General features: G+C 38.2%; 4 protein-coding genes across 5 annotated transcripts; 2 read left to right on the top strand and 2 right to left on the bottom strand.

Annotated features, from left to right (window-relative positions):
• Positions 1–248: 248 nt before the first annotated feature.
• Positions 249–1,802, bottom strand: LOC140952164 (uncharacterized). The gene has a single exon (XM_073401587.1). It carries the CDS (start codon positions 1,527–1,529, stop codon positions 534–536), a length of 996 nt encoding a protein of 331 aa, XP_073257688.1. The 5' UTR covers positions 1,530–1,802; the 3' UTR covers positions 249–533.
• Positions 1,803–4,045: 2,243 nt separating this feature from the next.
• Positions 4,046–8,260, top strand: LOC140951885 (uncharacterized). 2 transcript variants are annotated; one of them, XM_073401256.1, is made up of 8 exons: positions 4,046–4,204; positions 4,336–4,717; positions 5,126–5,270; positions 6,055–6,190; positions 6,382–6,463; positions 6,548–6,566; positions 6,645–6,685; positions 7,884–8,260. In XM_073401256.1, the coding sequence occupies exons 1-8, from the start codon at positions 4,174–4,176 to the stop codon at positions 8,032–8,034; spliced, it is 987 nt and encodes a 328-aa protein (XP_073257357.1). In that variant the 5' UTR covers positions 4,046–4,173; the 3' UTR covers positions 8,035–8,260. The 2 variants fall into 2 exon arrangements, with proteins under 2 accessions (XP_073257357.1, XP_073257358.1); XM_073401257.1 differs by lacking the exon at positions 6,548–6,566 and having other exon boundaries at positions 7,884–8,022.
• Positions 8,146–11,966, bottom strand: LOC140951886 (transcription elongation factor SPT4-like). The gene is made up of 4 exons (XM_073401258.1): positions 11,825–11,966; positions 10,634–10,740; positions 8,945–9,000; positions 8,146–8,549 (listed from the first exon to the last, which is right to left on the bottom strand). Exons 1-4 carry the CDS (start codon positions 11,885–11,887, stop codon positions 8,431–8,433), a joined length of 345 nt encoding a protein of 114 aa, XP_073257359.1. The 5' UTR covers positions 11,888–11,966; the 3' UTR covers positions 8,146–8,430.
• On the top strand, positions 11,967–16,041 carry LOC140951884 (selenocysteine-specific elongation factor-like). Its single transcript, XM_073401255.1, has 2 exons — positions 11,967–12,422; positions 14,092–16,041. The coding sequence occupies exons 1-2, from the start codon at positions 11,967–11,969 to the stop codon at positions 15,385–15,387; spliced, it is 1,752 nt and encodes a 583-aa protein (XP_073257356.1). The 3' UTR covers positions 15,388–16,041.
• The last annotated feature ends 482 nt before the right edge of the window (positions 16,042–16,523 follow it).

The raw sequence follows: 16,523 nt of genomic DNA, 5'->3' as shown, positions 1-16,523 counted from the left end.
AAATGTACCAAGGCGTCGATACGTTCACCTCGAGTCTTTAATGATAAGAACGAGAATTAAAGGTCCGTCTTTTTTTAATATGGGTCAAAGCATATTCTATCTTAAACCAAAGTGATTAATTTGGTTTTTGGCACACTAAGTGAAAACCTTACTATTTGTCGCCTCGTTTGTTGTTGAGCTGACTTTCATGTAAAAATTTCAAGTAATTTTCTTAGGCTCCGCGCTGATTACATAGGAAGAGGTCGTTAACCATACCGATGTAACTGATGCAAATGAGCGGCAAATTCTTATTCCATAGGTTTGTCCTCTCCAGTTAACGACGTGACTGTTCGTAACGTTTTTTTTTTTTAATGGCAACATACTGAGTAAACAGTGTTTTCTTTTTTATTAAGGTCTCCAAAGCTGTCTTAAGCAAGATCTGACTTTCCGGTTCAATTTATTAGTTTACACAGAGAGCTCTTTAACAAGCGCTCTATGAAAAAGAGCATTTCCGCCATGCTCTTTCACAGTGACATATGTTCACTTTAACACTCTTATAGCTGTGTCCCCTCTACTAGTGATGATTTCGTAGATTTCGTTTTGTTTGAATAATTCACCGATTTCTTCAGCGACTGCCTGTAAGCTGGCAATCGCCATGCATAAATAAAAGCATCGAGTGCCACTTTGAAAAAGAGCAGTAAATCTCTTACTCTCAAAGCCATAAAAATGTGATAGGTTCCTTCCAGGGAGAGGTTCGAGTAAAGCCAAACGAACTGAATTGCAATGTGTGGAAGCGCTGAGATCAACAAAATGGCAGCCAAATAAAACGTTACGATTGTAAACTGTCGCTGGAGATTATGCGCCCTTTCTTTTGTTCCTTTTTTTAACTCTGAAAAAGGTTTATTCGAGCCTTTTTGCTGTACCTGTCCTTTAAATGCCCTGTAAAGTAAAATAAGAGTTAGAAATAAAACGGACGAAATTAAAACGGGATGTATCGCCAAGTCTACTTTCAGGAATAGAGTCGTATCGATTCTTGAGAATTGCAACACCAGCGTGAAACAGATGAAGTAGAGCCAGCTGAGTAAGACGCTCCCGATAACGCGGTTTCTTGTTACCAAAAGTTTGTACTTATGAGGCCACTTAATGGCAATGTATTGCGACAAGGACAAGAACAAGATTATCAAATATGACGAGCTTATGGTTACAGTTGAAATGGGAACTCCCACGTTGTACAGGCGAGAAACTGGTCCAGGAACACTTTGGCTTCCACGAAAGAAACGCGTGATGTAAAAGAGCGCGAAAAAGGGTTCTGTTGTGGCACCCGTCACGAGGTCAGCTATTCCAAGACCAATTATGAAATAGATTGTAGACGATCGAAAATTTTTCTCTGGGTCTTTCCATATGGTCATTAACAGCAAGATGTTGGCAGAAACCGTTAAAACAGATAATATCGAAAGGCAAATGCCCTCTGCCAGTTCAAACTTCATATACAACGATCGAAGATGATCCAGATGGGTTGATGTATTTAATTCACTTCCATTTACAGCCATACTGAGTTAACAGAGTTGGAGTGTTCTATAGTAGTCTTTCCTCCTCGTAGGTCCGTAAGAGTGGCCTGTGTTAATGTCAATTTTACGCCTTTTGTCCTCTGTTTTATTAACTGAAGTTAAATGTCTGCGAATTATGTACAGCCCAGCTCGCTTGTCTTCCACTTTCTCTTCATTGGCGGCTGTCAAGATTCGAAAGCAGTTCACATCAGATTTCAGCTTAGAAATTCCGAATCGCCTCGACAAGATGACCTTAAGGTTCCCTCAGAAGGCCGACTCATTCTCGATCATTCCGCTCAGCAGTTCAAATGATATCTCCTCGTCGGATCCTCATGTTGCAAAAGTCATCTGTGGACGTGTGTCCACGGAGATATCTGATAAGGTTATATTTTCCTTCAGCCCAACAATATGTCACTTGGCTTATGCACCCACCTGCTGAAGAGGAAATGTCAAACTAGTGGCAAGTTGTCCTGATTTTCAAGCATACTCCGACAGGTTTGTCACTTTATAAATACGGCTACCACCAATGTCTTAATTGAATTCCCTGCTGCGAAGAAAATGGTTTTAAGGTTTCGTCTCATCATTTGAAAAACAATTAACGGCTGATAAATAGTCCTTGCGCCGTTGGTGGTAGGCCAATCTGCGTCAGTCGCGGTTTGCCGAGTTTTCATAGAAAAAGAGCGTATGTTAATTCTTTTTGACGAGATCGCGTGCTTAACAACCGAACACGTATTCTTTCCTTTACTGAAAGAAGAGGACGTTTTTCGCTGTGTCTTTTTCTGTGTATTTTAGAACATTCGGCCTCAGTCACGCTAGATTACACGCACCTTTTGGATGAAAGTTTAACTCGAACCTACAGTAAATCAGTAAAGATCGTTTCTCATCGGCTGAAAATCGGTTTAATTCAGTTTATGGCATGGATGTCGGACAGCGTTCTTTTTCTCTGTTTTATCAACTAACCTTTCTAAACAACAAGCGACAACCTAAAAATATTAAATGAAATCAAATAAAAACATGCTTCGTGCCTTACTTTCATTAACATTACATGAAAAAATCTTATCGTCGCATTCTTTTCCAGACAATTTCATTTGTTAATGTTTATCTGGCTAGGAAAGCAATAATGTACTTTCGTCGAAACATTCAACCAGAGTTTGTCCTCAGTTTGGAAAAGGAGGGAATACTTACTTTTTGCAGTAATTTCCGAAACTATTAAAATTAAATATAGCTGCAGCTGTCTAAATTTTTGTTAACAATTTTTTTTGTAAATTGTCTTCAGTGATATAAGATGTGGATTTTACAAGTAAGTTTTTTTTAAAACTTACTTGTAGGTCGGTAGTGTTGTTATATCAGTGAAGTCTTGCACTGAGTCAAACGAAGAGTTTTTTCTAGATCAGTAGCTAGAGTTAATTACTTTTTTTCTTATTTACCAATTTTCTGCAACATAAAATTACCACTTTCGTGTTATGTTTTGGCTGCAATCGCAATTTCCTTCTATAAACAATTTCAATTATTCAAACGGAATTCATTTGCCAAAAAATATTGAGGCCTCCGTGATTTTAGGAATCGATATCCATCTATTATGTGAAATCTTGAGATTTACGAACATTAAGTTAAGGAAATACTGAGTTATATACGAATGTTGACACACTTTTATTGTCTGAGAAAGTAGAAGCGTTACACCTCACTAATGTATCCTATGGCCAACGAATTAACATGTCTAGATTTTAGGTACTTTCGACTTTATGTGACCTTCCCACAATCGCAACAAGAGTTAATATCAAATACCCCCGATGTCCAGTTTCGTTATCTCGCAGATTTTTTATTGCAGTGTATCCCTGACTAGAACGGTTTTCACTTGACTGTCGAAAGGGATTGGTTTTGGTTTTGGTTTTGGTTTTACTACGCCCTTTGGTTGGCTAGTGTATTTACTTTGGTTTTGGTTTTACGACAGTCAAGTGAAAACCGCTCTATCATAAATCAATCCGGCGGCGAAACAATTATTCTGGCTTCAAAATGTGATAGATCAGACAATCTATGATTAATAGGCAAACTGTCTGAAAATTTTTAACAGACATCAAGATTTCTTAGAAACTCAGCTCTACAGTTCCTCAGAGTTTCTTCAGTGCTAGCTGCTCGTGCGTAAGCAGGTCCTTTTAAATGGTCTTTTAAATGTGTGTTTGTTTTCCTTCTTTTCCCCGCTGATTTATTGCTCGAGAGACGCAGTTTTTAGAGTAAAAGTAAAGGTAGATAAACTAAAATATAACTTAAAACAATATTTCCAAACATAATTTATGCAATCTGAGGCGGTAATAAATGACCTGAGAGAAAATTTGTTTACTTCATGACTTTGCTTCATGACCCAGTCTTCATGACCAGTATCTACTCGAGGCGATCTGGGTACAAATATAAGTTCGCGGGAAATCGCACGTCCGGGCGGCGCCCCGCCCAGAAAAGGGCGCCAAATTCGTCGCTTACCAGAAACGTCAGGTTGGGTTTTCATTGTTGTCCAGACAGAAAAATATTGTTTCATTGCATTTTACGCCGATAAAGTATTTTGAAACGAAAATAGTAGCCATTATTTTGCTCAAGTCGAAGTTTTCTCTTGAACAACATTTTACTAATTGCTAACCTTTAAGTACAAAAAGGAATGAACAAGCGTCTCAACAGCAGCCTAAGTGGTAAGTTGTGTTCTTTAAATTAAACTTATTAAACTTTACCTTTAAACACAGCATACTCTAGTTTAAGGCTTAGCTTACTATTTTTCAAATGTATAATTTTTTAATAATTAAACAATCGGTCTCCTTTGTAGGGCGATTGGTGCCAATATTCGCTAACAATAAAAAGAAAAGGCTAAAGCAAGCATTGTACGCAAACCCATCAACAGACGACTTCGATAACACCTCAACCAACCCGGCTTGTGATGAGTTCAGTCACTCTGGAAGTGAACACTTTGAGGGTGGTCTTCAGAAACCAAGTTTACCTCCAAATACAAGAACGAATTCTCTTACAAATGAGGGATGGTACAACAGCGCAGTGCCACAACAGTACAGTGCCAACTCCTCAACTCATCAAAGAAGCCAAGCGGTCAATGGCCGAGGCGAATTACAAAGTCACATGCCAGTGCAACAAGAATATCAGCTTCCACCACCACGAGCTAACAGTAAGCTTAATTTGAAGGTCAACGGGCCCAGGTATGTTTGTCAAATTTGTCTCAATACTTTTGCTGGCTTACCAAGAGGAATATAATCTAGCTATCTTTCTGTAAAATAATTTGGTTTTAGACAAAACGGATAACAAAAATATGTCAAAAAACTTTTAACTTGTCCTGCAACATTGCTGCGAAACGACTTGTTTAGCCATATTGCTGCAAAAAAGTTGAAAAGCGATGGTGCGCGTTTTACCAACCACATCAAACCTGTCTTGCAAAAAATTAACTTGTTAACAGGTTTCAACGTGTGAGTGGTCAAGCGCGCACCATCGCTTTTCAACTTTTTTTGCAGCAATATGGCAAAACAAGTTGCACGTTTTTGTCTTCTGTTTTACCGAAGCTTAAGTTTTCATTTTTATAGAAATATAAAATTGTTGTTGTTTTCTATCAGACCCTCTCAGTACGATGCTGGAAGAAGTACAGTTATTAGAAATCCCGTGGTAAAAACAGAACAAGACAATAAAGGTGAAAACAGGCGTGGAGGCAGTGCATTGTCTTCAGAAACATTTCAGAAGGATCAGAACCAACCCACAAAGGTAATTCACAAATTTATATATTATTATCCTTGCAAAGAATGAAGTATACTTCACAGGACAGCAAGGTAACCCTTTGGAAAATCTCGTTTTGCCACCTGACCCTCTCATCTCCTACCCATTGTCTGGAAAAAATAGCCATCCAATGTTGTGCATTTGGAATGTTCGGTTGTTTTTAATTATTTTATGGTGGACCTGAAGTGTAAAGTTACTTGCTACCCTAAACAATTATTGGTACATCCTCTATCATTGTCCGAAGTAAAACAGTAATCAGCCCCGTAGCAGATCCAGGATCCAGGGTGGATGAAAGGGGGAGGGAATCTGGACAAGAGGATTTTTGTTATTATCAGTAACATTTAAAAATAACTAGTTCTTCAGTTTCAACATGGAATTTTAAACACTTAGGCCCAGTTGTTTAAAGGCCAATTAGTGCATTTTCTCTATTCTTATTAGACCACTCCATCATTAAATTGAAGCCAAAACGAACTAACCTGAATTTACTATTTGAGCTTTCACTCGGAATTCAAATCTCACACTGACCCTGGGTTATCTGAACAACCTGGCCCAGGGGATACCATGTCTAGGGTCCAGATATTTTTGTCACTTTTAAAAGATAACATGAACTCCCTTCTTAAAAATTCTTGGATCTGCCCCTGGTATTCAAAACGTTTCAGTCTAAATGAAAACCTAAGGATCCAATGCATTTGGTTTTCTTAGTGGGGAAGGACCACCTCTAAATGAAGGTAATAAGAGTGGATCTATTTATTTTCCTCATTTGAATAAATAGGAAAGGTCAACCAAGCAAGTAAACCTCATGGCCACTCCAGTGGACAAGACTCTTAGAGTCATAACAGCCACTATTCAGAATGTTCTAGATTGGAATACATTTGATGACAAGATTGCTGTAATTTATGAAATATTTGGTAAGCAGATACAAGGTGTTCTCACACAAATGAGGGTTCAAGCTGTAATCCTTGAATCCCCTGTGCTACTTGCAGCAGATCTCCGTCAAGTTCATACAAAATGTAACAGCAGTTAAGACTTGACACATCTGTTTTTTAATACTACTACCTTATACCATCATGTCCAAAAGAAATGTTATTGCTCCTCTTAGGAACACTGGACTCACAAGTGTCATTAAATTCTACTGGCAATGCAAAGAATTTTGTCATAAAAGACAAAACAGGAACTCTGAGGTATCTTACAATTTCCAACAATAACCATTATTTTTTAATAAAAAAAATTAAAATTAACACAGTCACTTTCTTCTTTTCTTTTAGGTGCACTTTTTGGGAAATGGTGAGTTTATCCTTTCACAAACGTAAATTTTACTTTTAATATGTTTCATCTAAACCATTTATCTTCTTTACGATCAAGGACCGTCAACTTCCAAGGTTAACAAGAGGACAAATGCACAGGTACAATAAATTTTATTATCATTAGTTTCTAATTTTTCTCTCTTTTCATTGGCCAAGAGCCCACCACATGACCTGCAAATAACTGCCTACAAATAATGGTCTGCTCATGCACAATGTCATCCAACTTTGTTTGGCTGCAAATAATGTTCTGCTCATGTGTAAATGAAACCACACTTTTCTCCTTCTTGCAATCACTCTTGCGTGAAAATGGCAGATCACTTCGCTTCCCACAGATATTCATTAAAAAAAACAAACTAGGTAATCACACGATAAAACAATTATTGAACTCGGTTATCGCAAATATCGTGATTTGTTAGTGTCTCACAGATCAATCAATTCTTTGCCTCAGCCTTCGGCTTCGGCAAATAATAACACTGAAAAATCACGATATTTTGCTCAACCTCTTCCAATAATTGTTAATTATTATCTATAGGAGTCTGAAAGGAGGGGTAGAACAGGGTTTAAAGCCACTAACCACCAAAGCTGTTTAGTGACATTATCACTATCTATCAAATTTTAGTGGCTTGACTGTCATTTGATATAAAGCAGATCAAATCCTTGCATGGAATTCAAAATTTTGACATCCCAGACAGGAAAATGAACTTATCCAGTTCTTGCCTCTAGTCATTTATTTCAGTTAGAGTCATTTTGTGGTTTCAGCAGCATAAACCTCGGCAATAGATTTCTGTGAGATTAACAAGCTTGTGTCAAGCCAGCAATAATTTTTGATCTTCTTGTCATTTCTGTCTGGTGTAATGATTTTATAAGTTTTTCTTCCTTTGCTTGCAACCTTTGTTAATAACCAAATGGCCTCTTTTGAATTTACGCAAATTGGAGAAAGTGTTGAATGGTACATTCTTACATTGAGCAGCATGAGTTATGGCACGAGTTACAAGTAAACCAATTCTGTACCCTGCAGACCTTATCCTCTCTTTATTTCTTTGTTTACTTGTTGAAAATAATGTTTTACATTTTGAATGACTAAGGGGAGTAGTGATATCACTGGACAGAATATTTAGTGGCCAGCAAGTACAGATGTCCCCCTTGGGAGTTTGTGACTGAAGGTTCCTGCAAAGGAAAGCTCTGAATTTTCTTCTGTAGCATTCAGTTAAATCAATGAAACTCCTCACTGTTTCAGTGAAAATTTTTCTTAAGTCACTTGTAAATGCTTTATGAAGACCATTTTTATGCTTGTAAGGTGTGTGGGATCACTGGACAGAAGAAATGGACATTTCTATTGTGTATCAGTCAGGCCTGTCAAGCACACAGAACTTCAGACCATTGCATCATTCATAGAAGTGTCACAAGTGGCCATGCAAGAACAACTTGCAAACTTGAAAGAAGACTGAACCACAAATTAACCTTAACTGGTTAGCAGGTTGCAGCAAAATGAATTTTAAAATATTTATTCATTGCATTTAATAATAAGAAAAAAAAAAGATTTACCCACAATGACAATGTTATGAGCCCAATGATTTTTGCTTTTATTACTTAAGAGGCAGTGGAAGAATGAACTCAATATAACAGTCAAATGAAAAAGTCTACTAAAATAAATACAATAATATTGTAAATTACACTTTGTACTCAAATAAAAATAAAAGTTGTTTTTGTTGTTGTTCCTGTTTTATTGTGGACATCTGTTACTGATTAAGTTTGGTAATACTTTCATTATCAGAACATTTACAAAGGTACTGCAAGGAAAACATCCTACAAAAACTTGAAGAAGCTTATTTACATCAACTATATTATTGGTTAGTTCTGTCTCTTGATTTGTAAGTTACTCCTCTAGCTTTCAGATCCCGTGCTACATGCCCTGGAAGTTTACCACTCACAGATATGGCATAGCATCCTCTTGCTAATGTGTCTATGAAAGATAAATACTAATGCTAGAAAATTTTGTCCTGATTTTTAAACATTACAACAAATAAAGCACACACTGCAAGAACATAAAAAATGAAGTACCTACCAGTACATCTGTTTGCTAGGTGATGGGGCAAGGACTAAATGTCTACGTTGCAAGGTGGGGAGAGAGACGGCTCAACCTTATTCCCGGGGTCCTCTCTCTTCCGCTCTTGAGGAGGCCATCATCTCTAGCTTTAAAACACTTTCCCACAACACCCAGCTCCCAGATTTTGGGAGCCGAGTGACTAGCCACCACAAGAGTCCTTTCTCAAGGGAGGAAGAGAGGAGACCCTGGGAATGAGATTGGAGAGGTTTTTATATAAAATTCTAAAACAATAACAAATAAAACATCCATACCTATTCTCTGCCACCTGGCCACCCAACTGTCATTTGGAGTCATAAGCGATATTATCCTGTCAAAAAAGCTATAAGTAAGTAAATTTGTTATCTGTGAGCTGTTGCTCAACACTCTTGTCTATACAAGCACAGTAAAAGAATACAATTCAAAACAGTAACATGCCTCTTCCTAGTGACAGTCATGGCTCTCGTATAATTTGCTGGGCAAGAGAGTGATTTCATAAATATAAGGAAAGAAGTTAGTTGAGATCGTCAAAGAATCAGAGTGAAATAATGACTATAAAAGTGGTTTATATTAATTTTCTAACCCTAACCCTAATGAAACCTCAGGCTACAAGGTAACCAATTTCTGGCCCCAGTTGTTCAAAAGTGGGTAACGCTATCCACTAGATAAATCTCTATCCAGTAGATAGCACAATAAGTGGTTTTCCATACACTTATCTGCTGGATAGTGATTTATCCAGTGGATAGTGCTATCCAATGTTTGAGCAACCATTTAATTGTTGCATAGGTTATTGTGCCTTCTATCCTTACACCCCTCCTTGAGGAGCAAAATTAATAAACATTATTTAAGGAGGACATGTATATTTTGCGCCCTTATCTGTGAATTAACTACCAGTCGTCCCTCATTTTCCACATGAATAGTATACAGTGAGTGATAAATTACCTAAGCACATGTGAAAATTGCCACCGCGAGGAAGGTGACAAGCAAGGGGAAGAGGGAAAATCACCCTTAAATGAAGTCACCCAACACAAAGCAATTACAAATGTACAGAAATAGCAAAGAAATTAATCTGGCCTAACTCAATTCCAGAATTTCTGTAGAAGTTTTAACTCTGCCTGTGGCCACCAAACCAACCATACGTGTTACTGTGCATGTGCAATTTAGCAGTCACTGCACAACGTGACTGCCTTGAAGAACGATTTTGTTTTGCAAGCATGTGGTTTTTTTACGGACATTCGGTCCATTGTCACTTGTCGTGATGTTTCGTTACATACAATTTCTAGATAACACATGGCAAACAAACGTGTTGAAAAAAAAAGGTACCCTGAGTGATACAAACTATTAAATAATTTAAATTTTCTCTCTGGAAAATAATTGTCCTCATAGCACACAGTGTTAAACGTTTATCCTTCACACCATAGTTACCCGTCATTGCCCTTCATACAGTCTATTGTAAACACATGTCCTCCCAGAGGACTAATTTTCTCTCTTGCATGCAATTTCTCTAGATTTTCGTTTATTTATACACGACTCAATCATCGGCAAGGAAGTGAAAAACCTTCACAAGGAAATCCTGTTTTGTGTAGAAAAATCGCCTCCTCATCCATCTCCAAGCAAACAAGACTTTAACGCTTTCATTCTTGTTTATAATAAAATTCAAGCTTTGCTTCTCCAGATTCAAAGAGTTTCAAGGATTAAATCATTTAAAGGAATACGGTGTATCCAGGCCTCTGTGTACCATGATAAAGAATGGTGCCATGTGAGTGACAGTGTTTGTCTCAAGAGGGAAGAGGGAACTGAGAAAACAAGAGACACCTACAAACACTGTAAGCAGGGTACACTACAATGTATCTCTAAAATCTCAAGGGTTCATATGTGTGTGACAGTTGGCATCTTGACATGAAAATTTCCATGAGCCCAGTTCAAACCATTTAAATTATATCTTATTATTACCAATAACTTACCCATCAAAGTTTGCACTTGTACAAGTTAGAATGTTTTCTTTGTTGTTTTTTAGTCTCAAGAACTTCTCACAATTTTCACAACCATCATATTCAAACTGCTCAAGGGTCTGTAAACAAAACAGATTCATTTACTATGGTTGGCAATAAAACAGCCTGAAAAAGGTACTATAAGTTGGATTTTACATAACATACTTACATACCATTAAATACCTATGGTTTTGCAGTTAGACACACGATTTTCAGGGGAATCTTGCAGTCGCATGATGAGGCACAAAAATCTCACTGTAAACAGATTCACAAGCTGATGGTACGCACTGTCCTTGAATATTTTCATTTTTGTCTTGTCCAATTGATTTCCTGGTGCCAATTCTGTAGAAATCCAAAGTTCTAAGGCATATTTGTTGTATTTGATTGATTGGTTGACAAGACACGAACCTCACAGCCATATTTAGAAGACAAATGCCAAATAAGGTTATCGCTAACCAGTTTGTCGCATCTAGATTCGTTTCATCCATTTTGTCAAAATGGCGGAAATCGACGAACATTCATCGGACAAAGAGAATCAGAGTCGTTCCGGTTCCATTTTTTATTTTGATGAACACCTGGTCTTAGTTCTTTTTGACCCTGTCAATAAATCTCCAAGTTTCTTCCCAAATTTCCAGGTTCTTGGACCTTGGTCTCCTGGTTATTGGTCTTTTTGGGTTGAGAGGTCTGGATGGCGGCCATGCTGGTGGTCAAGAACTGAAACGTTTCTCTCCTCTGGGAACTAAACTCTATTTTCACGTAAATACTTCAAGAGAAAAAATATACTGTTTTGACCCCCAACATGGCCGGCTTGTCACGTGGTTGCAAACCAAGAATTACACTTTTTTGCTTACACTTTTAATTTAAGACAAAGTATATGTAGATAAGTTCACTAAAAACTCACTCTGCGAGCAGAGCCTCCTTCAGTCTCTTTGAGCAAAAGAGAGGCTCTGCTAGCATGATGAGTTAAATTAAGCTCACAAAGAAGCTTACAGAGTGATTCTGAAGCGAACGCAATGTCTGTATATAACATAAATTAAATTATTTTTACATTTAACCTTCTGTTAAGAACATAAAAAAATGGATAATAGCTTGAGTTATAAAACAGAAACTCGTTCCTCACATACTGTAAAATCTCCGGTACTCTATCACGTCAGAATTTCTTACCTTGACCAAAGAACAAACCAGACAAGCTCGGAGATTTCTCAACTCTTTCGGAACACTCTCCATCTTCGATTGATGCTTCGAGCAATGCCTTCACTTCTCATGCGCTAGTTCCAATCCCCTCTCTAATGTTCGACCTTTCAAGATGGCGACTTCCTTGAACAAGAAGGTCTTGAACTTTAATATCGGAGTTCTTGGGCATATTGACAGTGGGAAAACATCTCTTGCTAAAGCCTTGAGCTCGACTGCTTCCACAGCTTCTTTCGACAAGAACCCCCAGAGTAAAGAGCGTGGAATAACCCTTGATCTGGGCTTCTCCTCATTCCAAGTTCCCCTCCCAGAGCATTTGAAGCAACACCCCTATGACCTCCTGCAGTTTACACTGGTGGATTGCCCAGGACATGCGTCTCTTATTCGGACTATCATTGGAGGTGCTCAGATCATTGATATGATGATGCTGGTGGTGGATGTCACCAAGGGAATGCAGACCCAAACAGCTGAGTGTCTGGTGATTGGAGAGATTCTGTGTGAGAAGATGGTGGTGGTATTGAACAAGACCGACTTACTTAAAGAAGAAAAGAGGGATGCTTTAATTGAGAAGGTAATTAATTGATTGATGACTGTGTAAAAAGGTTTCAGTCCTATTTCCTCGCTCCTCGCCAGGAGAGACCTCTGTGACTCAGCAACCGGAATTCTGTACTGATGACATAAAATCTGTCCACAATCTGGTCAGGAGCTCTGATTGGTGGACATAGTAAATACATTGTTTTAGCTATAGTGTTTATAAATGACAGACAATAGACAAAAGGCCACCAAGGTCAAGTGTAAATTGGATCAATCTATGACAAAACAGTCAATATTCATGGAATATATACTTCTCTAGAAGAAGCATTTGAGTTTTGCTGGGGCTCATTCACAGATGAATACAAACTTTCTCAAAATTGACCAGGAGAAACTTAAGCAACATGCAAAGAAAGTAGTGTCCGATAGCCCAGGGCTAGTGGATTTTGCTTTTGGGCTAGTGAATTCTGTTCTTAACTTGTCCAACAGGCAAGCAGGGCTCGAAATTGCGACTGATACGGTCGCCAATAAGACTAACATTTTCTCCTTGGCGACTAAAAATTCTAGTTTAGTCGCCAAAATGGCAACCAGATTCCTCTATCAGTCTATGATTTAGATTTACATTAAAAGAGTAGAGTTAAAACAAATATTTCATCTTATCCTGCTTTGTTTTCATCATAAAAAAGTGTGCCAAATCGGATAAACAGAACCAGTTTACCTCTAAATTTATACCGACTTCTATCCACGATATTTTCAAATCTGATGGATCGTACCATACTATGCAGGGCTTCTGATAGGTCGTGGAAAAGGAGACAAATTTTGCGGGATTTTTAGGGGCAAATTCGCCAAAAAATCGACCGATTTCGCAGGAATTTTTGGGGCAAACTCAGCCGAAAATCAATCGGCAAAAAAGACTGATTTTCAGGGAAAACTTCGTTGGAGATCGATCGGTTTTGCGCTGACCAGACCTGCATTTTTAATGTTTTTCTAACAGAGGTCATCATTTGCTCTTTCAACAACAATACGCTCCAGAACTGAACCAATGGCAAAGCCTTTAACATCATGGCTAGTGCCCAGTTTTTCGCAACATAATCTACGCCTGGTAGTTTCGGAGTTTCGGGACATTGTTTGCACGTTTCAGTGACGAAGTTTTAAGATAAATTTACAAGTTTACGGCAAGTAAACAGCCCCTGTAGCTGAGATAAGTTTAAAATGTGGTCTACAGACATGTATTTGATAAGATTTGTACCGAATTTCGGGGTATTTTGCGTGTTTTTGTGAAATTCGCGGCTCTGTGATGGCGCGAAATATCAAAAGCCTTGACTATGAACATTATTCAAACTGGCAACTAAACATTTGCAACTGGCGACTATATTTCTCCAGTTGGTCGTCAAAAGGCGACCTGAGGATTTTTTTAATTTCAAGCCCTGGCAAGTGATGTTTTTTGAGGAACTAAAAATATGTGCCTCACAGAACCTTGCAAAGATTTAAACCATGTTTGTAGTTTAAATATATTGAATTATTAAAAATTAGACTTTCTGCATTAAAAGAAAATAATGTTTGTGTCACACCATTGTGAATTTATTTCTGTAAGCATCCTTCAAGCTTTAAGTTTGATTATTCTGTGTAGTTATTATTGATTGACTTAATGGTAGACTTATATAAACTTAACTGATTCAGTGTCTCACATTTTCTTTGCACCTTTTTAGATGACCAAAAAAATGGCAAAGACATTGGAAAACACAAAATTTGCTGGTTCACCCATCCTAGCAGTATCAGCCAAGCCCGGAGGACCTGATTGTCCAGACTCTGAGCCTGTTGGTACTCAGAAGCTCATAGATTTACTCTCATCATTGTCATACCTTCCAATCAGAGATCCATCAGGACCTGTGGTCTATGCTGTTGATCACTGCTTCTCTATACGTGGGCAGGGCACTGTAATGACAGGAACTATTCTCAGCGGTAGCATTAAGGTTAATGATACAATAGAGATTCCCTCCATGAAGGTCACTAAGAAAGTCAAGTCAATGCAGATGTTCAGAGTCCCTGTGACAGAAGCTTCTCAGGGTGACAGGGTTGGGATATGCGTGACTCAGTTTGATCCAAAACTGTTGGAAAGAGGGTTGGTTTGTAGCCCATCGACTATACCAACAATTTTTGCAGCCATTATCTCAGTTAAACATATCCCTTACTATAAAGGAACTATCACCTCTAAATCTAAGTTCCATATTACCATTGGTCATGAAACAGTGATGGGTAAGCTTCAAGTGTTTGGCCTTCCTCCTAGCCAGTCAGTTGATCCTCCTCAAGACAGCAAATCCTTTGACATGAGTAGAGAGTATGTTTTTCAAGAAGCAATCATGGAACAATCAAGTCATTCTGCCAAATCAGCTGATAAAGAAAGTGAAGATACTGAAAGTAATCCTGTTCCAAATCAACAGTGGTTGTTCATAGAGTTTGAGAAACCAGTTACCTGCCCAGAACATTCTTTGGTGATTGGGTCACGACTTGACACTGACATACACCTGAACGTCTGTAGAATCGCATTTCATGGTCAATTGTTAGTACCTGTAATGGACAAGAACTATACAGAAACCTTCTTGCCACAGTTAAAAGTCTACAAGACCAAGACAAGGGAAGGTGTTGTTGAAAGGATGGCGGATGAGTACTCTGTAATTGCTCACTCTCTTTTCAAGAAGGAAACAAATATCCAAACTTTTGTTGGAATGAAGATTAGAATGACAACAGGAGAGGAAGGAATGATCGAAGGAGCTTTTGGTCAAAGTGGCAAAGTGAAGATCAGGATTCCCAGTGGCTTGTCTGCTGACACTATACCTAAACTTTCTTCTGGTGGAAAGAAAAAAGGTGGAAAAAATAAAGGGGCTGCTACAGCTAGTCCAGAAGTTACTGGCGATTCTGTTGAGCAGCTTACAAAAGCTGTCAAAGTAATCCTAGAGTTTAAGAGATACAGCTATGATCCTCAGAAGAAAATGATTCAAACGTGAGCAGACTGACTTTGCTTGAAAATTATTATTGTAAACAAGTAACTTGACAACAAACAATAGTAAAATTAAATAATTAATTTTGTGAAAGGTTATGAAAAATTTTCATAGAGTACCGGTGGAGGTGGACAAGATGGAGACAAAGCCCATTACAAACCTAGGTAACTACATGTACACTGTAACATATGTTAGTGTTGAATCTTGTAGGTGAGTTGGTGTAAAAAAAAATAATAAAAAAGCGCTATTTTAACTGTGACAGTTTGTAACAACAAGAAGAATTTTCCAATTTTGTATTGTTTATATTTACGCAAGATATCTTTACAGCAAGGTATGCTAATATTGCATTGTTTTGGTTTTATGCATAGCTACTACATTTTCTATGTTTCATGTTTTTACTCTTCATACCTAGAGTCAAAGATCTATGTGGTTTTGATATACAGCTCCCAGCAAATTCACATTTATGCCCTAAGCCTCTGTTCAGTCAAATCGCGGCTGAGTTCGAAGCTATTGAAATGAAAAGGATTTTTACTCTCATGTACATAAAACTCATTTTCACAGGAAAGGTTTTGCATTTAGCCTCGATTTGAAAATGAGAGGTTTAAGAACTCAGAAGTGGCCATTGAGCGACACAATAAAGTTTAAAATAACGCAAATTCATTTTTTCAGAGTAACTTTTTTTGATGTTTTCTCCGCCGTGCTACCGTCGTCGTGGTTGTTCGTGCTACTTAATGTACTCACGGAGGACGTTTTGTTATCGAACAGCATTGGCGGATCCCGGGGGCCGGCCCCGCCCCCCCCTTAATTTTAGACCAAACTGAGGCCCAAACGGCCGGAAAAATTTTTTTGTGAAGACCGCCCACCCCACCCCCCAAGGTCTGGGTCCGGCACTGGACAGTGACTTTCTGGAACCTATTTTGGAACAATTTTTACCTTGAACATTTTCACTTCTTTTAGAAAAAGGGTGTCAGCCAAAACCAAATTAAGGCTCCAGAAGACTGTACGGGATCCATTTTTGTTTTCTGTTTCATGCCTTGTTTCGGGGAAAAACCCTGACAGAAAGTGAAACCTCCGAGTAGGGGTTTTACCCAACAAATTGGCAAAAGCAGGTGGTTCAAAGCACCACTGAACCATAAACCAGT

Source organism: Porites lutea, chromosome 11 (assembly GCF_958299795.1).
Source record: "Porites lutea chromosome 11, jaPorLute2.1, whole genome shotgun sequence".
Classification (NCBI taxonomy): domain Eukaryota; kingdom Metazoa; phylum Cnidaria; class Anthozoa; order Scleractinia; family Poritidae; genus Porites; species Porites lutea.
This window is presented reverse-complemented; position numbering and strand designations above follow the sequence as displayed.

Bases quoted from the DNA above. Each gene is read 5' to 3' on its own strand.
- LOC140952164 (XM_073401587.1), bottom strand. From the start codon at position 1,529: ATGGCTGTAAATGGAAGTGAATTAAATACATCAACCCATCTGGATCAT.
- LOC140951885 (XM_073401256.1), top strand. From the start codon at position 4,174: ATGAACAAGCGTCTCAACAGCAGCCTAAGTG. The intron at 5,271-6,054 runs GTAATTCACAAA...TTGAATAAATAG, and splicing joins ATCAGAACCAACCCACAAAG to GAAAGGTCAACCAAGCAAGT. The intron at 6,686-7,883 runs GTACAATAAATT...TATGCTTGTAAG, and splicing joins ACAAGAGGACAAATGCACAG to GTGTGTGGGATCACTGGACA.
- LOC140951886 (XM_073401258.1), bottom strand. From the start codon at position 11,887: ATGGAGAGTGTTCCGAAAGAGTTGAGAAATCTCCGAGCTTGTCTGGTT. The intron at 10,741-11,824 runs GTAAGAAATTCT...TTTTGTTTACAG, and splicing joins TGGTTTGTTCTTTGGTCAAG to ACCCTTGAGCAGTTTGAATA. The intron at 9,001-10,633 runs GTAAGTTATTGG...CTTTTTTGACAG, and splicing joins ACAAGTGCAAACTTTGATGG to GATAATATCGCTTATGACTC.
- LOC140951884 (XM_073401255.1), top strand. From the start codon at position 11,967: ATGGCGACTTCCTTGAACAAGAAGGTCTTGAACTTTAATATCGGAGTT. The intron at 12,423-14,091 runs GTAATTAATTGA...GCACCTTTTTAG, and splicing joins GGGATGCTTTAATTGAGAAG to ATGACCAAAAAAATGGCAAA.